Source organism: Saccoglossus kowalevskii, chromosome 9 (genome assembly GCF_978046115.1).
Source record: "Saccoglossus kowalevskii chromosome 9, keSacKowa6.1, whole genome shotgun sequence".
In the NCBI taxonomy this organism is placed as follows: Eukaryota; Metazoa; Hemichordata; class Enteropneusta; family Harrimaniidae; genus Saccoglossus; species Saccoglossus kowalevskii.
Window position 1 is genome coordinate 19,684,415 of NC_140649.1, and position 24,130 is coordinate 19,708,544.

Here is a 24,130-nt window from a genome sequence, read left to right on the forward strand (position 1 = left end):
TTATATAATCGTTGCCGACCTTGCTGTGGTGTCCGTAGTACGTGTTCTTACTAATCGTATATACTCATTGGTGTGTGGCGGAGACCGCGTTTAGCACTGGCATATTGTAGAGGCAAACCACATTGCCTGAAACGAGTAACCATACCAAACATAATTTTTGTACCGAATGGTAATTATGTGTGTCGTTTGAGTAGGATTGAGCAGTGTGCATTCGTGTCTTTATTTATATATGCATGCATTCGTATTGAATAATATTAGTGTCCGTCAAGTGTTACAAGAATTGTGTAGCTGGTTAAGAACCTGTACACAGAATGTTAAAATATTGATTATTATCGGGTGTTTTGGATTAGTATAGTTTCAGACTAAATTAAACTTGATTTCAAGACTAAATTGGAGCTGTAAAATAATGCGAATTTGTTCAGGAGTGTGTAACCCACAACCCCGCAGTGAAACACGTGTATAATGACGTGTTCATGTCCAACCGTTATACCGGTAATAGTATTGCTTACATGTCAGTTTCCATTTGACTAGTAATTGTTACTGAATGATTCTTGTACACTACTAATGTTATTGTGTATACAGAGTGGGTTCGAATTTAATAGATAATTAGAAATAGGCGTTTCCCCCAAAATTTAACTTTGCTCTGCTCAAGACCGGTTACGTTGGTGCATTGAATTAATGATAAGTGGTCCGGAGTTTAAATTCCTACTACGGTGGTCAATTAATTAATGATAGTCCATAGTTACTGTGTTTGGACAGGACTGGTTGACTCCAGGATATCACATTACATTGAGATTTGATAAAGAGATGGCCACACAACACTCGTGTATTCCCTAATATGAATATTGTTTCTGTGACAAAATGCACTATATGGAAGCACTTGCACTTGATATTCAAACAGGGAAAACAAAATAGTGACAATAAATGTTTGGAGCTGCTGCAATGCATACCTATATAAACACAATTCTGTATTATTGACGTTTGCTTTCATTTGATCACTTTGTAATTTTGCTTTTACTAATATTATAAAGTCAAGGGTTGCGACAACGTAGTAGATAAGTGATTTATAAATCATTTATGTAAACACTGTATTACCATTACATTAAGTATATAATTAACTATTTGTATTCCTTGTAGATTAGATCATTTAAAGAATTATATTGTTTGTAATGTTAGCTTCATCCACTTCATCAGTATAGAATAAAACCATGTTGTTAAAGTCAGAAAAATCTGTTTGAATGGTGCTTAGGGTCTCATGCCACTAATCAATTTAAATGCCCAGCAAGAACCAATGAAATTTTTTAAATATTATTTTTCTCAGGTGCTCCCTGTTTGAGGGCGTAATCACCTGGGTCAGAGGTGAGACCAACATGTGGTCTTTTGTTTACTACTTAGCGGCTGTGTACCTGTGGGTTTATTCTGTGTGTTAATGGATATTCTAATCTTGGTGTTTTTCCAGTGATTTCTCTTGGTGCAATCCAAATACAGTAGGTGTGTCTTGTTTACCTGAGATTTGCAAGAGTTTGAGCTGGCCAACATGTTAGTTTTTTTCATATGGTTGATTACTGGCATGTTGATTTCCCATTTTTGAGCCATATTTTCAACTTTCTTCGTCATTTTCATATAGTAATCTCGTCATATGTTAACATTGTCGTCTATGGAAATTCAATTAGTGGTATGAGCCCTTAGTCAACTTCCTTAATTCATAGCGCCCCCGGTGTCGCTGTTTCATCAACAAGGGAACGTATTGAGGAGTGGATGTTCATAACACTTCGTTTTAATGTCAATACAATTATGTACTATGTTTACCACTGATTTTGTATATCTTCTATCCCGTCTATGGAACTATTCAGAAGTATGTAAAATGCGAGAATAAAGGAAATGTCAAAGAGTAAAATATATAATGAATAGAAGATCGGCGCTATACGAATAGCGCCACCTACGGCGAATCCCCATCTCTCCTCCGTAGCTTTTACAGCTGTACAACTGTTCTATTCAAACACGATTACTGTGCTGAAAAGAAGTTTAGGAGACATTTAGGAATACCGATTTGAATTGATTATCGGGAATTGTATTGATTCATAGTTATCAGTGTCAACATAAAAGCAGAATAAGTTGATCAAATAATAAATTTCTAATTTCAAACACCATCACAGTTGAGGGCGCACTTCAATAACCGGCTCAGTCTAACGCTTCCGGAAAAAATTCAAATTTGGTTATTCGTCCTCTATTTATACACTTTTATTTTAAAAGGGTCACAATTTGAATGTTTTGGCCACCATTTCAAACAAGATGTAGAATGTGGAAATCTGAGTTTAAAAGAAGATAAGAAGCCTACTACGGTTTAAGGCCCGAGTATAACCGGAGGATACGCTGGTTTTCATCGAATATAAAACAGTTTTATCAAAAAAATAATCCAAACTGACATATTTGTACGCCCGGGCGATATCATGCCTTGTTTTATTACACTCGGGCTGCAGAAAGACGCACCACCTGTTTTTGTCATGGTGACAAATACACGCATATCTGATATTCGGTACAACGAAAAATATCACACGCGCATGTTTACATTGCACCCCATATCCGATATTTGCTCGTATGCGAAACGCCGTACTTTCAGCTTCGGGAAAAGTGGTTCGTGGAGCTTGAGAGGGTAGAATGTTTGGATACATGAGGGCGCTCCACGCTGATACACAATTCTCACAGACAAAGGTTAACTCAGCATTATTTTAAAGTACATGTACTAGTATCTGAGATGAAAGGGAAACTACGTATGAAAAACATCCTGTATCTGTTCCCTTTGCACCGTGGGTTCCGAACTACAATACGGATGGAGCTTCCAGAAGCACTCGTATATTGTTAAATATGAACTTATAGTTTCTGGCAAAATGTCAACTTTGAGGGTCCCCCAATGGACATGTTAACACATAAATAACAGATATGCATATGTGCTATAGGAAAGAACACACAGGAAAACTGATCACGGTAGATTTCCATGTTTTGCTTTGTTAGGAGATTTTTTTGTCCAGAAACACGTTGTATACTCTTTATCATATTTATATTTCTTCTACAATTTATATCCCGATAAGTTTTCATTCCAAACTTCCAATTGCGAATGATTTGATATTATTCGCAGATAATCGTGATCCGCAGTCTGATCACATTGCCACGGTACAGCCTACTCAAGACCACCAACGTGCCACTTACACACCGCCCACATATTTGACATCACCCTTATGATACACACGACATAATTCACCACCCATTTAATAATATTTCATCGACTTAACGTGAAGTTACGTATTATTATGTGGGTCGGTAAAAGTTAAGCTAATAACTTCTTTTCAATTGAGGGTGTGCCCTGTTCACCTACCCACTTTCATTCTGTACTCCCCCGCATCCATTAGTTGACACACGGTTATTAAAATTAGTAACAGTGGTTGTCAGTATTTCGTAATCCTGTTTGCATTGAATAGATTCTTTCAGCCATTCACTAATTATTTACTTCAGTATATTTAATTACCTTTTTCTTGTAACAAAGCGAAGTAAATTAATTACTTTTTCAAGTAGCAAAGCGAAACGAAGTTTAAAAATAGTTTTGTTTCCTGAACCTTGAACACATTTGTTTATTTAGGTCACAATGAACCCACACATTATTCTATATACTTACTGTCTTGTCAATTACCAACAATATTGTCAATAACATTTATTAGCCTCGTCTGAGGCCGATGACGATAATCATCCTTCGCCAAATGGCTGTTATTGGCCACAGCCGAAAGCAAATACCTAATAATGTCCGAAGCCAAGGCCAATAACGTTATTTTATTATTCTGAAAAAGAACAGCGAAGCAGTAAGTTATGTTAAACTGTTAACAAAGAACTTTGTGACTAGTCACTTATGGCGAAACGCATTGAAAAGTGTCCTTTTTATTATTATCGACTGGCAACCAAAAATCTAAGTGTCCCGAATGTATGACATCAAGTACCAGTAAGACACAAAATGACGTTGTCACGGTAGGCAAGGTTTACCATGAGAGAGCCCAATATCAATATTAGTCAAACGATCATGTGACCGCTTTTGACCAATAACATACCTTATTGATAATAAGAAGCTGTCATTGGTCACAAATAGTTTCCAGATTATACAGTTATCGTCCCGAAGTGGCTAATGGCTAATGGCCTTAACTTTTGGTTTCGGTTAAAAACTGCCACTTGGGTGAGAATAATTCTAGATATCGACCTTATTTGAGGCCAATAACTGTAATAGCGCCATCTCCGAGATTCACCGCTTTCTGCATCGTATTATTATTTGTTTAACCATTGTTCCGATGAATTCTAGACGTTATAACAAGGCACTGTGTGAATGTCAAATTTGACATCGCAACATGACTGTCACACGTCAATCACTTTTGTTCGACACCCATTAACGTATTTCCCTGGCCCATATCAGTGCTGGCAACCCTTGGAAACTATATATACACCACATGCCCTGTGTGTAATTACCCTATGCATACCGGGGTATGCACAATGTTGCCAGTACTGATCTAGTATTATTGACCTTTTCAATGGTTAAGTATATATATATATTTCAAAGTATACTGTTAGGATAACCTTATACATACGAGGTTGTTAAATTGATAAACACGAACGAACACGCGGTTATCAACCCAGTTCTTGTATTCTTATCCGATTTTCTTTCTGTGTTAATAATACTCGGTAAAGTTGCATTACACTAAACATCACGTGCGCGCTGAAATCGATGTGTGTCAGTCTCGAGGGTTATATTGCGACCATAGATAATTGTCTCTAGCATCGGATTAGTAGGAGACATGAAAACGCCAACGTTGTCACGACGCACCGTGGTCACGTGGTCAAGTGTTAAAAACAAACTTGTAAACAACACGAAATTCAGTCGAACGCGCATGACTAATAATGCGTTTTAATTTATACGCTCATCTTCGTATTTATTTATTTATTAATTAATTAATTATTTAATGTATTTATTTATATCACGAACACGCAGTGGATTTTCCCTTACATATGATATCAATACCATTACGTGTGGCTCGTTATAAAACGAACCCATGCCGCGTTGACGAGTGCATCCTATGAAATTGAACAAATTGTCTATTTATTCACGATTAGTGACAATGTAGCCGTGAATAAATGGATATCTGTGTCATTTCTATAGTTGGAGCTTCATTGTATTTTGTCGGTCGTCTGAAAAGCAAAAACCGTATAATGTCCCAATCAATTTAATTATACCCGTGTCAACACTAAATGATCGTCATACTTTACCAAAATTAATAATACGGTGATTGGTTCACTGAACATTTCCGCGAAGCTTTCCAATATAATATACAGCTACATATATAGAGGTATTAAGCCGAACATTTCCACTTTGGAGATGTTTTGTCGATCGGGAACGCAATACACTATATCAGTGCACACAATCTGACAGTACATATTGTTTGTACGATAATATCAAGCTATACTGTAAAACATGTCTTTTAGCTAGCATGTTAGTTTAGCTAATTTAGCTAATCTGTAATTTCGCTAATTCAAGATTTCACTAATTTAAAATAAAGTATATTCTCATATTATGAGAATGTTGGAACTTTAACTAAATTAAGATTCATGATCAGTCACGGTTAATTCATGCATGGAGTCAAATTCGCTAAAATGGCATGTAGCTATTTAAACATGTTTACAGTAAGGCTCAAATCGCTTTAAGGTAGAAGCCTACTCATAAATTAAAAAAAAACAGAATTTATTCATTTTGCAATAAATTGTACTCCACGGCAAGATAAGGATATTGACCTTAAAAAAGTTGGGGGTTACCAGCCTTTTTTTCGAGAAATCGATGGTTGTATTTTAGTGGAAAGTCGCCATTTTGACACTATTATAACACTTTTACCACAGGTTCCTATGGGGGAGATATTATGCAATATCTCAAAATCTAGCCTGGTGACAAAGGCTGAAAAAATCATATATTTTTAATGATGGAGTACATTTTGTTGTTCCGAATTATTTAAAAAATCTGGGTTTTAAAAAGTGTCAAAAAATGCAATTTTTCTTTAACATTGTGTTCTATGGAATTGCTCTAAAAATAGCAATTTTCAAGAAATATTAGGACACGTTTCTCAAAAAGCTTAACTGTAACACACAAAATAATGTTATTTAATTGTACCATGGAACATTAGCTTCATTATTGTACATAATAAACTAATGAACATTGTTATGCGATTTATGACCACTTTTGTCAGAAATTATGACTTGGCTTCTACCTTAAACCAGTAAAAAGGCAAATATTAACGATTTGGCATACCAGGAAAAATTACGAAATATTAATTTGCAGCACTGACTAAAAATATGCTATCCAAAAAATCAAATTCAGAAAACCCTCTGAAACTCACTACGTATACAGCAATGACAATTGTGTTTCGTTTGGTGATTAAAAACCGCAGCCTCCACTGTAGACTACCTTCAGAATTTGTGACTATACTAAGTGATTTTCTTAATTTTATGCTAATTCCATTAATCCATAAGAGATGTTCTGCATATAACACACAGTGGGAATACAACTTTAATACAAATCTTTAAATTACACGGCATAACAAACTTATCATACAATATTCTTCCAAATTAAAATCATTCAGTTATATTAAAAAAATCAATGCTGACAGAAATAAACAATTAAATATCTTAGTTAATAAATTAATGAGTACAAATATACATATATTGCATATAATAGGATCGGGTTATAGTAACTGATATTGTCGCCATCCATATTACATGATTATAAAACATCGGGCACATAGCTACACGCACGGTGCCAGTAACTCAGGCTGACCGAGATATCTTTGTAGTGATTGTTTTTTTGTTTTTTTCAAGCACGGGTTGTGTTACTCGTTTACTCAGGCTCATTTTTGTTTATAGCTTGATTCTCTTCGTTTTAGTACTTTCTTCAGTGAAATTGGCCTGTTAAACATCATATATGTCACGTGACCATGTGTTATTATGATAATTACGTAGGTTAGAGTGATAGGGGCGGGCAACTTTTTTTTCTATTGGAAAGGCCGCATTTTACTTTGTTTACGCATCATTTTTTTAAGTTTGATTATTCAGTAGAATAAGCCACTGATAATTGATTAATAGACTAAACGATTCCCCAATTAGTAACATTTGTGTGGAACAGCAATCATAGCATGGTAAATACTGCTGACAAAACGGCTGTTCTATCTATTAAATTCAGCCCGTGTGTCTACATACTCGTACTAGGTGTATTTATAGTAAACGTAAAACCAAATCTATTGGTGACATTGTAATCGAAGGCCAGTTTATTGCCGACATGGCTCGTACAAAAAGTCTAATCCTTTGTAAGCTAGCCCGACACCTATTGTCCTATCGTAAAGGTCACTCTGCTCTTTAGTGAAGTGGTTCTTCCACTCGCCGGTCACACCCTTCTTAAATTGAACTCCACCAACTTTTATCACTTTTTCTTCGGAAGTTGTAAAAGCGGCGATTGTTTTTATAACTTTGTCGGTCAATGGGCGTCCGAGAAACTCGGCAACCATTTTAATCACGTCTGTCGGATTGGTGATTAAATCTTCGTAGGTAACGTGCAAGATATTTTCATCGGCTCTGTGCTGCCACCACTCCATAACGACGTTCATCCACGGTCCGTAGACTACCCGCCCCTCGACGAAATTGGTCACAAACTCTTCCCACGTCATCACGACGTCCGGTGACGTCATGGGAAGGTAAGACCGCTCCAAGTAGTAAAAGTTCGCACATACATCTTTAGGATTTCTAGTCACATAGATGATCTTGCAACTGTCTCCACTCCGTGCCGTTCGCGGTAGCATGTCATAGGGCAAATGAGACTTAATCAAGCGTCGACCTGACCCCGATAGACACGGATCTTCAAGGAAAGTTTTCTTAGCAATGCCCGAAGTACCTTCGGTGTGCTGTTGATTGACGCACCATTCCAACATCGGGACTACGTTCCGTTTGAGAACGTTGACCAAATTCCAGTCGGCATACATCTCTCGCAGTAACCAAATCATTTGGCTCGTTCCAGATTTCGGAAAACCGACCACCAATACGTCGTCTTTGGTTAAATCGAAGTCTTCGAGTTCCCGATCCATGATTTTATCTTCTTGAAAATAAGATGGCAGGTAATAGCCTTTGTAGCAAACGAAAGCCACGCCAAGATGGCCATAGTCTGGGCATGCGGTGTAAGAACGGTTGTCTTGACTGGATCCCGCCATTTTTACAAGTGAAAAGCAATTTCTAGTTTGTAAACATAGACGCAGACAGGGAATGTCTCACTCTGCGCATGACGAGTAATTTTGGTATGCATGGTATGCAGGCGATATAAGTTGGGGTCATCGTCCCGATCGCGAGTTCTAGATTTGAATTATAAACAGCTCAGATGGATTCGACGTCAATGCTCCGTACTGCAGTAACCTATAAGTTATCCCTACACCATTTTCCCCATTTTTATGTATTTTTCTAAATATTTTTTGAAAATTTTTGACCAGAATGACAATTGACTACATGTTTTGATCAAAATTCTAGAAAAAAAAATATCTGAAAACATTACGTGTGTTTTATTTTGAGAAATATGACAAATGTTGACTTTGCGGGCTCTCAAAGAGTTAACCGTAATCAAGTACACGTATAATCCATTTCAACTGCTTCATTCAATTCACAATGTATGTACGTATATATCATTAACAGTCTCTTGTGCACATATCAATGTTTTCCACCGGGGGCTCAATTGGGTATGTAATTAGAATATTTAAGAGTAGAGTGAAGCCCTGTTTTCAATTTAGTGGGCGCTGTCAAATTTACCCTACGTGCAGCGAAATTCCCACCGTGCAAAACATTGTCATGTGCATCATCATCTATCTACAACTTGAGTCACGTCCAGTCATATACTTGTTTATATTATACCAGTGTGTCAGTGTCAAAAATACATTATTGTGATTAAAAGATATCCACTTTTATTTGTGCGAGCCACTGTTAATTGAAGCATAATGCACCGGGTATAGTTTTCGAAAGTGTTTAATATCGTCACGGACCGCGTTGTAGCTGGTGACGTCTTGCTTTAATGAGAGACATGCCATGGTATTATTACTGGCTATAATTCTCTCACTGTTAATTTCAAAGCAGCTGGTTCTGAAAATGCCAGTGTGTTGATGGGAGAGTGGAGTTATTTTAAGCAGTGAAGTCGTAAAGCAGGTGTGATACTGGTTTCAGTGTGGTTAGTGTGAACATTAGATGGAAAGTAAAGAATGATTTGTTATAAGGGGGCATTAAGTTGACATTGCTTAGTGCTTCAGTCAATAGCTAACACCTCGGGACATCGAGAGGTTTTTCGGGCTAAGCCCTCACAACACCCTCTGTCCCGCTGTGTTTACTACACTTGTGATAATGAATATGAATAGCAAATATTTACTACCTTATATACTAAAATATGTTTATATTTAGAGTACTAACAAATTCCCACTTCCGGTCCGGTTAGACTTAAAATACACCATGAAAATTCACTTTTGAGATATAATTTTTGATATGTCTTGGTTCTTGGATATTTCAGCTTCGTCGTCCTGTACTTCATTTAGTAACTCGAACTTCCTAGATTACGTAAAAACGGAGAATCCATTGGCTTAATTGTTTGCTGAGGAACGCCTGTTAAGCCACTATTTTGGTATTTGCCACTATTTTGGTACCCGCGAAAATTAAAACCAACGTCCTCTTGCTCTTTGTTATTATTTTTCTTCACAAGTCAATAAATCTCATAATTCTGAATAATTCTGGACAGTTTGTGTATAATTTGGAGTAATTTGTTATGTTTAATTTAAGTTTTCTTTACTTGCGCATCTTTTCAGACCGAATTGTCATCTTTTTGACGCAGACACAGTGACGCTAACTTAGGGGGTATTACAATCGGCTGTACTAACAGCCATATCGCGGAGCTCAATTCAACTGTCGTACTTTTAAAAATCAATTGCATAGCATATCCGTCGCCGATTGAAATGGTGTTAGTGCATCGAAACTGTTTGGCGAAGCTGCTAGGTAAGTATATGACGATTCAATACTAATATTGATATTTACTAGCTAGCTATCGCACTATGACTTGTTTAGTGTGCCTGCTCAGACTGCTGCGGCGTCTCGAGTCGTCCATTTGATTCTATCATCATCATCATGTTGTGTTCAATTCCAATTTCGAATGTGCATCGATTTCTCAAAACAGTAATTTATAGACATGTATATAGTTCATCTGATCCAGAAAGTGATAGTTTAAACTTCATGTACATGTCCAGCTTGAATTTAAATAATCTATATGCGGACGTTGAGCAGACGGACAACAACAGAGCCACCGAGCGATATGCTACATGTATTTTTCCGTTTTGTGTTTCTTCCATTTGAGGTGCATTTCTGTAAAATATTCCGTATATGATGACATAATTCGCTGGTGTTGTCAAGTTGTAGCATCCATTCTGGAAATTTTTATATTTTAGCAGCTATTTATTTTCTTGAAATTAAAATGTTTTAATACGCAAGATTTAAGTAATTAATGAGGTCTTGATATTAGTAATTTATACCCATAACCTGAATGATATTCTTGTATAAAACATGTCAGTCACTTTCTTATTTTATCATATTTTTTCTCTATAACATGACGAGATAGAACAATTTGTATAATATATTATACTCTTGCGTAAATGACAAAGGTGTGTCAATAGTCAATAAAACAGCTAGCTGCGGTTCCGTAGCTCTTTGGTGCGACCTACAATCGAATTTCTTCCTAACAATTTCATTTGGACGTCTTTTTTTTAATTTTGTAGTTGTACGTCGAACATAGAGCTACGGGATCTATCACAGTTTAATAACAGAAATCTGGCATACATAAATTAAACCGCTTTTGCTTTCGATTACTATGGTGTGACGTACCTTTATTGTGAATTTATTGCTGGATGAATAACATACAAACTTTTGTTTGCAATTTGTGTTTATAAATAAGCAATAATTTGTGATATTTTACAATTACCGTGGAAACCAAGCAAATTACGAGAAAACGGCAGCCATTGACATCCCACACTCCCTAGCACAGAATAAATGTAATCTTGGTTGGCGGTCATGTGATACAGTGGTGGAAGAATAAAACTCACTCTTCCCGTTATTCTAATTGTTCCAAGAAAGCAATCACATACAGTATTTATAATTGTATGATTTTTGTTTAATAATAGAAACTAGTTGCATAAACGCAATTTATCTACTGATTTCGGTCACGTGGTACAAAATTATAGGTCTCGCGTAATTTGCTATAAACTCTGGAATACAAAATGGCGTCTTTCGTCTTGTTATTTTTCTGCGACTCGGTGTACAGTAAATAAAGTCAATTATTTATGACCACCGTCATCATTTCACAGCGCAAATAGGTTCTGGTCATTGTTTGGAAATAAATAAACATAGTGAGTACTTTCGAAGGTCTTAAAATGTGATTTTCGCGACGACCATATTTGGCATGTGGATTTTAACCGGGCCGGCCAGAGTCAGTCACGTAAATAATGCGGTCGGCAACATAGGGCTATGATTCCACAGCTATAAAACAGCCTAGGCAATACTATAGTCATTTAGAAAAGACATACAATTTGTTATTAATCTCATTATACACTTGTTATTAATCTCACTAATAACAACCATTCATGGTTATTTCAATTTTTGTATTACATTTTAATTTGTTTAGTAAGTTTTACAATACAAAAACCATCTTTATTATTGCTGCATTGTGGATATAAATGTAGCTCCAGAATGTGAGTAACCACTTGGAATTCCTACTGAATTTTGGGACGCCATGAATTCACAGAAATGCTTTCTTAATTTCATTTCCAAATACTTGCTGTGATAGATGAATGTTTAAACAATCATTTATACATGTTCCATAAGTGAATAAATAATATTACTAAAAAAAATCCTTTGAAAATCAAAAGTTTACCATTCAATCTATTTGTATCTAACAACGTTGTCCTGACTCACTGCACTAATGATCAATGGGATAATGGCTTCCTATAGAGAAGAAATGTGTTAACTCAATATTGGATTTTGCAAAGAATTGTGGAATTGAAAATTGAACTGAACAATATAACCATCAAATTTTTAAAAATAACTTGCACGTTGCTTGAAAACAGGAGAGGTAAAAAGCTTATTTTAACGGAGGGCTCTATGGAAAAGATGTGAGCCCCCCAAATGCCATCTAAAGTTCAATTTTCTATCTCGCAACTTTTTGCAAAATCAAATATGGAGTTAACACAGTTCTTCCCTATACATGTATATAACACATTTCTTCCCTATACATGTACATGTATAACTAAAACTGGATACTATGAAACAAATAATAAGGTATAATTATTCCCTTAGAACCTAACCTGACTCACTGCACTAACAACCAATAAGACATTTGTTACTCATAATTAGGACTAGGTATTATTATTATTTTTAATAATTTTTTTGTGCCAGGCAACAGTTCCGGACATTAAATTTCACTGTTGACTCTCCTGACCTTTTTTATGTGCAAATTGCAAGTGCTGACACATAGTGCATTTTTGCCACAGAAGTCATATTCAAGTTTGGGACTACATGACAGGACTGTGTGGCCATTTTCCTATCAAATGGCAACTTAATGCACTATCCGACCTTAATCAAAGTTCCCCCAAAGTCGCATTCGTTAGTGAATAAATCTTGGCCAGTGGAATTGGGCTTTCCGTGTTCAGCCTTAGTAGGATTTGAACTTGGGTCTACAAATCATGAGTCTGATGCGACAACCACTACGGTATACTACCAGTGACCGATAGGACTAGGTATTATTACCTGGTAATCGAAGACGACCTAACCCGACTCACTGCACTAACTATAAAACTAATAATAAGGTATTATTATTCCCCTAGAACCTAACCTGACTCACTGCACTAACAACAAATTGGACATTTTTACCTACATGTATAACAACAGTGTTCTCTCCACACCTCTAAAGCGTAATGGTACAGTGATGTGACCCTGCGAGATGTTCTTTCAAGGGTGTGGTCCCTCTAAATCCAAATCAAATACTAGAATATTAATAATTTGCCCATTGCACGTAACAGCAACAATGTGACAAAACAAGTCTCACAAATCACAAATACTGCACATGTCCGGAAAATATACTGATTTGGTACACTGCTATTATTTGCAGTTTGTACTTTAATTCAAAAAAAAAACAAGTGAAATTAGGTCCCATTGAAAATAAAACTGTACATAAATCGAAGCAAAAATTATTCAACTGCAGGCATCGCCAAAGAAAAAAAACTGACTGGCAACACTGTTGTTTGGAGGTGTCAATCTGCCCAACGATTGTGTGTCTTGGCTACGCTGGTGGCTCATGCTTTGCCAAATTTTGCCGAATGGCGAGTTGAGTTTTAAGTTGATTTGCCAAATAATATATTTTATAGCCAAAATTGACCATATTTTAGGAAAGTAATGATTATTTGAATGTATAAACCATCTTTATAGTAATGTTCTTGAATGTATAATAAAGAAAAATGAACGACTTTTACCATAATATTTTTTCTGATAGTTAGTCGATTTTTCTAGGATAGTTGACGTCGCCATGTCTACAACAGAGCTGGTATTATGTTACTGTATTTTGCCGATCATGTATTAAAAACTCTTGAAAATATGATACATCAGGGCAAAATGTAAGATAAAATTGGAAACTTTGGTCTGACCTTTTGCATCACTTCCTGTTGAAACACCAACAAAGTCGTATGTTATCGCATGACTTTGTGGACATTTTTTTTTTTATCATCCCCAGTTCTTTCTAAGATTAAAACATTAACTCGAGACACACGTTAGATCAAAAGAAATACCTGGATTGCCAGTCTGTTTATTAGTGGTTCTAAGATAATCGCCAATGAATCATTTTCAGGAATTTTTTTAAACAAGAAACAGGGGTGCATCGCCCTCATGCCATGGCCATGTGCCCCTTACCCTAGGGGGCAGATTTTCTGGCAACCACAAAATTCTGAATGACAAGGGATCACAAGTGGCTTCAGTCTTCAACTTTGACCTGTCTGACAGAAATTTTGGCCCAAAGGAAGCCAGAGAATGCTCCACACCCTGATAGGCAAAACCCCATCTCCCCTACTTGATGGTGCCGCTGAATTGCAGTGCTCCCTCTTGCAGTTTTTTTAGCTCCGCTGTCGACTTTGTCGAGCGGAGCTTATCATATGAGTGATTGTCCGTCGTTCGTGTCAATGTTTTACTTTTTCGACTTCTTCTTGGAAACTACAAGCCTGAATGCTTTGATACTTGGTGTATATGTACCTTGGGTAGACCTCTCTTAGGTTTGTTCATTTCATGTTGATATCTTCAATTCTCTAATTTTGGTGAATATTTTTGTCATTTTTGGTAAAAAGTGATATTTTCGACTTCTTGTTAAAAACCGCTATTCCGATTGCTTTGATATTACATATATAGGTACTATATGTGGATCTCTCTCAGATTTGTTCATTTCATAATGATATCTTAAATTCTCTAATTTTGGTGAATATTTTTGGTAAAAAGTGATATTTTTGACTTCTTGTTAAAAACCGCAAGTCCAATTGCTTTGATATTACATATATAGGTACTACACCTGGACCTCTTTCAGATTTGTTCATTTTGTGATGATATCTTTAATTCTCTAGTTTTGATGAATATTTTTGTATTTTTTGGTAAAAAGTGATATTTTCGACTTCTTGTTGAAAACAGCAAGTCTGATTGCTTTGCTATTATATATATATAAGTACTACATATGGACCTCTCTCAGATTTGTTCATTTTGTGATGATATCTTTAATTTTCTGATTTTAGTCAATATTTTTGTAATTTTTGATAAAAGGTGATATTTTCGACTTCTTGTTAAAAACCGCAAGTCTGATTGCTTTGATACTATACATATATGTACCTCAGGTAAACCTCCCTCAGATTTGTTCATTTCATGATGATATCTTCAATTATCTAATTTTGATGAATATTTTTGTCATTTTTAGTAAAAAGTGATATTTTTGAATTCTTGTTGAAACAGCAAGTCCGATTGCTATACATACCATACATATTGTTCATTTTCTTATATGATATCCTCTGTTCTTTAATTGAAATGTGCCTTGCTAACAGCGGAGCTATCTCAGCCGATAGGCTGCTTGTTTTGCTGTTCTATTTCAAACTTTATTTGACTTGATAAATACATAAAAGACAATGGAGTAAAATGATATAAAATATCAGACTCTCTCGTCTTTAATTAATTGTAGATAGATTGTTAACTAATTTTATACTAACACAGTTATTGTATCACAATATTCAATGGGAAAATTATGCAAATTAGATACAGTGTTTGACTTGGGGTCTGGGGAGAACACTGAACTTGGACTGGATTTTTTTAATCCTGAGGCCCTGACCTGAATCACTGCACTAACAAGCAATGAGACATTTGTTATCTATAACTAGAACTGGGTTTTACATGTATTAATTAATCCTGAGGCCATGGCCATAATCATTGCACTGATGACCAATGGGACACATAACTAGAACTGAGTATATTAGTTTCAGAGGACCTGACTTGACTCAGTGCACTAACTACCAATGGGTCATTTGTTATCTATAACCAGGACTGGGTATTATTATTCCCAGAGAACCTGACCTAAGTCACTGCACTAACTAGCAATGAAACTTTTGTTACTTATAACTAATACTGGGTATTATTAATCCCAGAGGACCTGACCTAACTCACTGTACTAACTAGCATTGGGACTTTTGTTACCTATATCTAGGACTGGGCATTATTATACCGAGGGAATCTGATCTGACTCACTGCATTAACTAGCATTGGGACTTTTGTTACCTATATCTAGGATCAGGCATTATTATACCCAGGGAACCTGACCTAACTCACTGTACTAACTAGCATTGGGACTTTTGTTACCTATATCTAGGACTGGGCATTATTATACCGAGGGAATCTGATCTAACTCACTGCATTAACTAGCATTGGGACTTTTGTTACCTATATCTAGGATCAGGCATTATTATACCCAGGGAACCTGACCTAACTCACTGCATTAACTAGCAATGGGACTTTTGTTACCTATATCTAGGACTAGGCATTATTATACCCAGGGAACCTGACCTAATTCACTGCACTAACTAGCAATGGGACCTTTGTTACCTATATCTAGGACTGGACATTATTATACCCAGGGAACCTAACCTGACTCACTGCACTAACTTCATGTACAAATCAGACTTTTGTTACTTATACTAATACTGGGTATTATTAATCCCTGGGGCTCTGTTCTGGCATTTGTTAATGAGGACTGGGTATTATTAATCCCAGAGAACCTGACCTAACTCACTGCACTAATGACCAATGAGTCATTTGTTACCTATAATTAGGACTGGGTACTACCGGTATTAATATTAATTCCCTGACCTGACTCACTACACTAACTACTAATGGAAGACTTGTTACCAATAACCCTTAGGCCCTGTACTGGGATAAATTAGCATAACATACAAGCTTTGTATTTTGATAGATATTTTAACAATTTTTTTTTTTATTATTGTAGGAAACTTGGAAATACTATACAGAGAAATGAAAGAATATGGTATCAATGGCTTCAGTACCTGTAACAATGATTTATGACTTTTTAGTAATTGTATTTGTATACCACTTTTTCAGTTTTCTGATTATTTCATGACTGTATGGTGTATTTTGTTATAACATGATGATAATAACAAAAATATTATAAAAGTGTATTACAAAGGTACCATACAGTATAACAACAAGAATTAAAGTGTGATTATAAATTTATACTTAATTTAGAAATAACGTTTCTCTTCTGGACCCTTGTCAGTGTTGGTCACTTTGTAGTAAAGCATGTGATCATGTCAGCATTATGGATATTGTCAACAATTATAATATTTGAACTCTCAATATTTTCCAAATGAGTGAGATGATAAGTAAGATGGTGCATTGTTTATTTTCAAGCATGCTATATATTAAATTGCTCAGTACTATGGAAAATTCTATAATATTTGAAATTGCAGTGTTAGATTCTTTAATTGAGCAAATAATATATTTTGTACACCTATGAGACAAAAATATATTATTTCTGATTCTTGCAATACCACATTGTGTTGTGTTTATATTCTACAAAATGTTTGCTTTAAAAATTTAAACTTGATTGAAGCATAAAGCTTTGATCTCTATGATTTATGTCTAATAATTTAAAAACAACTGTTCATGTGTAGCACAAATTAGGGGCTTACAGTTTGACCTAGGTTCATGGTGTACACTAATTGTGGTTGGCATGGTCACACTAATTTCCCAGCAGTGTAAAGGCAGATCACAACAAACTTGATATGAGCATCATACATAGTGGGTTGTTATGTCACATTGTTTTGTTCAAAAATGGGAACTGATTGGGATTGATCTTTGTGTGTGTGTGTACAAGCGTACATCTCCAGCTGCATCGTTAACATGCCAGGACTGCTAACATTCTAACTGTACACATGCATCAAACATCTTGTGATATACCGGTATATATCAATATGTATGTACCGATATATACATTATCCCGAAACCAGATCTTGGTCGTGTGTATGGGATTCTTTCAAATTTGGTTTAAACATGGGATCATCCAATATGACAATAAAATTGATCATGTGTGGGGTCCAGTGCCCTTTAGTTTAGTTCTATATTTTCTGATGAGTCAAGTCTACTTAAAAAATGTAGCCCAAATAGAAAAATTCTTGGGATAGATAAGTATATGAGGTGACTGAGATGGTACAATAACCTCAGTGTAGATCCACTGTTATACCACTGCCACCTGCTGTTGATTCATTCGTCGAGCAGAGGGCAGGGATATTAGGTAGGGTTGCAAATTCCACACCACGCCAAAGCACCATTTGATTACAAGTGGGAACATCAGTACTGTATTTCTGGTGACAAACCAGATTGTAAAGGGGACCCTGTATCATATGATCCAGTACTGTTGGTGGGCCCAGATGAACCATTCTTTTGCAAGGAAGAATGTCTAACCTTGGGCACCATGTTAAATAAATTTTAATTTCCACATAAGTTTCATTTTTCTGATTTACCAAGTGCTTGCTGCAGTCTCTGGCTTTAAGCTGGCACTCAATGGACAATACAAGAATTTGCTGATCGTAACGTGTCCCTTTTTTTACATGGCTAACATCACCCAGAATGTTGTATTTATGGTAAAAGGATATTCACTGAACAGGGGCCTGCAAAACTATTTTGATTCAATGGGACCAAATATAAGGAATTAGTTTAGCCCAGTTCTGCCTAGGTAGTTTGCCATTTTGAGGGCCTCAACAGAGGCAGCAGTCAAACATATTGCCAGAACCAATGGTGCTAGGCATAGATGCACCAATATAATATGTGTTCTAAATATGATAAACTGAAGACAGATACACACGAACAATAATCTCATTCATAGGGTCAGAATGCCCAATAATGACAGTCTGGTCGAGGGGAATACAGGAACAAACATATCAACCAAGGAAATGATCGTTGATGTGGTTGGGGTCAGGTGTTTTCAGTGGTATGAATTAAAGGATTCATTTTGTTTCCCAACCCTTATTTCCTGTGAGGTTAAATTGTTCGGTTACCGTAGCAAACTACCACAATGACCCTGTAGGACCTCTCAGAAGTCAAGCACAGCTACAAGATCAAGTTGGCCAAAAAGCTTCAGTTGACTCCATCACCAGTGTCAATGGCTCTGCCACGAGTAATGGTAGGCATGATTTTCCAGGAAGTGAGAGAATTATTGGCAAATGGCATCAGTGCAGTGCCTGTTATCCCCCCATATTTTTGGTGAACAATATAGACCCAAGCCAACTGAATCAGTATATTCTCTCAGAGCATTTTATGTGATGGTGACCCCAGCAGAGGTACACTGCTGTGTACATCAGGGGATTTCCTGATATCACTCAAACATTTGATTCAAGATATTAGTTCAATGTTTGCCCATTGTAGCCTAACAGGTTTTTTTTCCCAAAATTAATGGCAGTGCCAGTTTTGTGGCTGCACAGCAGGCCAACAATGTGAATCCATTTTATCAATATCTGGTTGATACAAGAGCAGTAATTTTAGCACACATCCTTCAAACAATCATATCCCACATTTAGTATTTCCGGGAATGTATTCTTGGGAGTGTTTCAGGTTGAGAGACCCGGCAGCCACACTTTTTGCATGCACGCACAGCTCAGACAATTATTGAGCTTTTTGGAAATGGCTTCATCTATGGGAGGCCTTGTGCCTCAAACAGCTCTCAAAGGTATGCTCGTCTAGGTCCACACACTCCAGTTGTGTGGATCGCCACATGAGAAATATCATGGACCCCACAAAGCTTGACTGCCATCAAGTGGATGGACTTAACCAACATAAGACGGAGATAACAGATTGCTCCATCAACTGCGGCTATAACACTGGTCATGGACTCCTTGAAAATAGAATGGGGAATGGCTCCCTTGCAAAGCACAGCTCCACATAAACATACCTAATATGTTGGGGGCATTAGATTGCTTTCTAGATGAAGTATAGAATAAAACAGTTCCCATCCATTGCGACAACACAACTGTATTAGCATATATTACAAAACATGGGTGGACAAATCCCACAAACTAGCCAGCTAGTGGAGGAGATAAAGAGTGGGAAATAGAGCTGAAGCCCACCTGGCAGGGATTAGAAACAGTGTGGCCAACACAACACGCAATGCCGTGTTTCACATTCCAATCTCGTTTTTCAGTTTATATGTTCATATATGTGCCTGTAATTTTGAATAGATAATTATTTAGCTGCGCCTCTTTCCCCATTTTGGGATTTACTTGAGGGTCACTAATGGGCTTGAACTCCCGCAGTTCAGCCACCACCAGGGTATACTTTATACCCATTGAACATACATACAATACATTGGTTTTGGCAAGGTAGGTATGGCTTCACTATGCAAAATTTCGAATAATTCCCCGGGAATCTGATAATGCAAAGATCAGTACATTAACAAAGGGAATTAAAAATTGTTAGGGGTCATGTGACAACAAAAGAATGCACACTCCTATGTTGGAACCTTTCGTATATTGAAAGAGAATAATACATGCCACTATGTTCGTACCAATCGTATATTAAATAATAGCAGATCCCGACAACAGAATAATACATGCCACTATTGTTTGTACCAATCATATATCGAATAATAACAGATACCGACAACAGAATAATACATGCCACTATTTTTGTACCATTCCTATATCGAATAATAACAGATCCCGACAACAGAATAATACATGTGTGATAGGTATTTTTGATGGTTAACAACCTTTCACTTAGGTAACCGGGATTCGGTCGTTTCCACGCTAGGCTGACAAAAGACACACACAAGCTTCGTTCATGTTCCCAAAACGATTCTCTGCCAAGTCCCTCGTTTTCACTCGAGACAGCATTAAATCCATCTTTATTTCTTGTCACCCCTTAACCAATTACAATCAGTATAAGAGACTCCAAGGCCTTGCCTTCAAACAAACAACCAATCACATGAAAGTTTTACACATCATAATCAATTAATTACTCGTCAAGCTGTCTAGAGAAAACATTTCTATACATTGTCAACGCTAACTAATATTGATGGGGTAATAATCTCGCACTAACATTCCACCAAGATACTACCTTTTTTTAAACTCGCAAACAACATTGGTTTAGAATTACAGCTACTGTCTTGTATCTTAAAAACTGCAGAGTCATAAGATGTTTTTGGTTGATTTCGACCAGCTCGCCATCTGGTCTTGTCATTAACCTTTATCAGTATATGTCATGACAACCACTGTCAAACTGACTGAAATATAAATCATGATACATGCCACTATTTTTGTACCATTCCTATATCGAATAATAACAGATCCCGACAACAGAATATTACATGCCACTATTTTTGTACCAATCCTATATCGAATAATAACAGATCCCGACAACAGAATATTACATGCCACTATTTTTGTACCATTCCTATATCGGATAATAACAGATCCCGACAACAGAATAATACATGCCACTATTTTTGTACCATTCCTATATCGAATAATAACAGTTCACGACAACAGAATAATACATGCCACTATTTTTGTACCATTCCTATATCGAATAATAACAGATCCCGACAACAGAATATTACATGCCACTATTTTTGTACCAATCCTATATCAAATAATAACAGATCCCGACAACAGAATATTACATGCCACTATTTTTGTACCAATCCTATATCGAATAATAACAGATCCCGACAACAGAATATTACATGCCACTATTTTTGTACCATTCCTATATCGAATAATAACAGATCCCGACAACAGAATAATACATGCCACTATTTTTGTACCATTCCTATATCGAATAATAACAGATCCCAACAACAGAATAATACATGCCACTATTTTGGTACCATCCCTATAGTGAAGTATAGCAGTTCCCGACAACTAAATTATACGTGCCACTATTTTGGTACCATCCCTATAGTGAAGTATAGCAGTTCCTGACAACTAAATTATATATTGCTACTATTTTGGTACCATCCCTATAGTAAAGTATAGCAGTTCCCTCCAACTAAATTATATGTGCCACTATTTCGGTACTATCCCTATAGTGAAGTATAGCAGTTCCCGACAACTAAATTATATGTGCTACTATTTTGGTACCATCCCTATAGTGAAGTATAGCAGTTCCCGACAACTAAATTATATGTGCTACAATTTTGGTACCATCCCTATAGTAAAGTATAGCAGTTCCCGACAACTAAATTAAATGTGCTGCTATTTTGGTACCATCCCTATAGTAAAGTATAGCAGTTCCCGACAACTAAATTATATGTGCTACTATTTTGGTACCATCCCTATAGTGAAGTGTAGCAGTTCCCGCCAACTAAATTATATGTGCTACTATTTTGGTACCATTTCTGTAGGGAAGTATAACAGTTCCCGACAACTAAATTATATGTGCTACTATTTTGGTACCATCCCTATAGTGAAGTGTAGCAGTTCCCGCCAACTATATTATATGTGCTACTATTTTGGTACCAATCCTATATCGAATAATAACAGATCCCGACAACAGAATATTACATGCCACTATTTTTGTACCATTCCTATATCGAATAATAACAGATCCCGACAACAGAATAATACATGCCACTATTTTTGTACCATTCCTATATCGAATAATAACAGATCCCAACAACAGAATAATACATGCCACTATTTTGGTACCATCCCTATAGTGAAGTATAGCAGTTCCCGACAACTAAATTATACGTGCCACTATTTTGGTACCATCCCTATAGTGAAGTATAGCAGTTCCTGACAACTAAATTATATATTGCTACTATTTTGGTACCATCCCTATAGTAAAGTATAGCAGTTCCCTCCAACTAAATTATATGTGCCACTATTTTGGTACTATCCCTATAGTGAAGTATAGCAGTTCCCGACAACTAAATTATATGTGCTACTATTTTGGTACCATCCCTATAGTGAAGTATAGCAGTTCCCGACAACTAAATTATATGTGCTACTATTTTGGTACCATCCCTATAGTAAAGTATAGCAGTTCCCGACAACTAAATTAAATGTGCTACTATTTTGGTACCATCCCTATAGTAAAGTATAGCAGTTCCCGACAACTAAATTATATGTGCTACTATTTTGGTACCATCCCTATAGTGAAGTATAGCAGTTCCCGACAACTAAATTATACGTGCCACTATTTTGATACCATCCCTATAGTGAAGTATAGCAGTTCCCGACAACTAAATTATACGTGCCACTATTTTGGTACCATTCCTATAGTGAAGTATAGTAGTTCCTGACAACTAAATTATATATTGCTACTATTTTGGTACCATCCCTATAGTAAAGTATAGCAGTTCCCGCCAACTAAATTATATGTGCCACTATTTTGGTACCATCCCTATAGTGAAGTATAGCAGTTCCCGACAACTAAATTATATGTGCTACTATTTTGGTACCATCCCTATAGTGAAGTATAGCAGTTCCCGACAACTAAATTATATGTGCTACTATTTTGGTACCATCCCTATAGTGAAGTATAGCAGTTCCCGACAACTAAATTATATGTGCTACTATTTTGGTACCATCCCTATAGTGAAGTATAGCAGTTCCCGACAACTAAATTATATGTGCTACTATTTTGGTACCATCCCTATAGTAAAGTATAGCAGTTCCCGACAACTAAATTAAATGTGCTACTATTTTGGTACCATCCCTATAGTAAAGTATAGCAGTTCCCGACAACTAAATTATATGTGCTACTATTTTGGTACCATCCCTATAGTGAAGTGTAGCAGTTCCCGCCAACTAAATTATATGTGCTACTATTTTGGTACCATTTCTGTAGGGAAGTATAACAGTTCCTGACAACTAAATTATATGTGCTACTATTTTGGTACCATCCCTATAGTAAAGTATAGCAGTTCCCGACAACTAAATTATACGTGCCACTATTTTGGTACCATCCCTACAGTGAAGTATAGCAGTTCCCGCCAACTATATTATATGTGCTACTATTTTGGTACCATTCCTATAGTGAAGTATAGCAGTTCCCGACAACTAAATTATATGTGCCACTATTTTGGCACCATCCCTATAGGGAAGTATAGCCGTTCCCGACAACTAAATTATATGTGCTACTATTTTGGTACCATCCCTATAGTGAAGTATAGCATTTCCCGACAACTAAATTATATGTGCTACTATTTTGGTACCATCCCTATAGTAAAGTATAGCAGTTCCCTCCAACTAAATTATATGTGCCACTATTTTGGTACTATCCCTATAGTGAAGTATAGCAGTTCCCGACAACTAAATTATACGTGCCACTATTTTGGTACCATCCCTATAGTGAAGTATAGCAGTTCCCGACAACTAAATTATATGTGCTACTATTTTGGTACCATCCCTATAGTAAAGTATAGCAGTTCCCGACAACTAAATTAAATGTGCTACTATTTTGGTACCAT

General features: G+C 36.3%; 1 protein-coding gene and 1 long non-coding RNA gene across 2 annotated transcripts; one reads left to right on the forward strand and one right to left on the reverse strand.

Annotated features, from left to right (window-relative positions):
• Nucleotides 1–7,340: 7,340 nt before the first annotated feature.
• LOC100374694 (sulfotransferase 1B1-like) lies at nt 7,341–8,273 on the reverse strand. Its single transcript, XM_002738102.3, has one exon. It carries the CDS (start codon nt 8,271–8,273, stop codon nt 7,341–7,343), a length of 933 nt encoding a protein of 310 aa, XP_002738148.2.
• Nucleotides 8,274–9,941: 1,668 nt separating this feature from the next.
• Nucleotides 9,942–17,207, forward strand: LOC146738949 (uncharacterized). The gene is made up of 2 exons (XR_014930569.1): nt 9,942–10,083; nt 16,649–17,207. It is a non-coding gene; the product is annotated as an uncharacterized LOC146738949 (long non-coding RNA).
• The last annotated feature ends 6,923 nt before the right edge of the window (nt 17,208–24,130 follow it).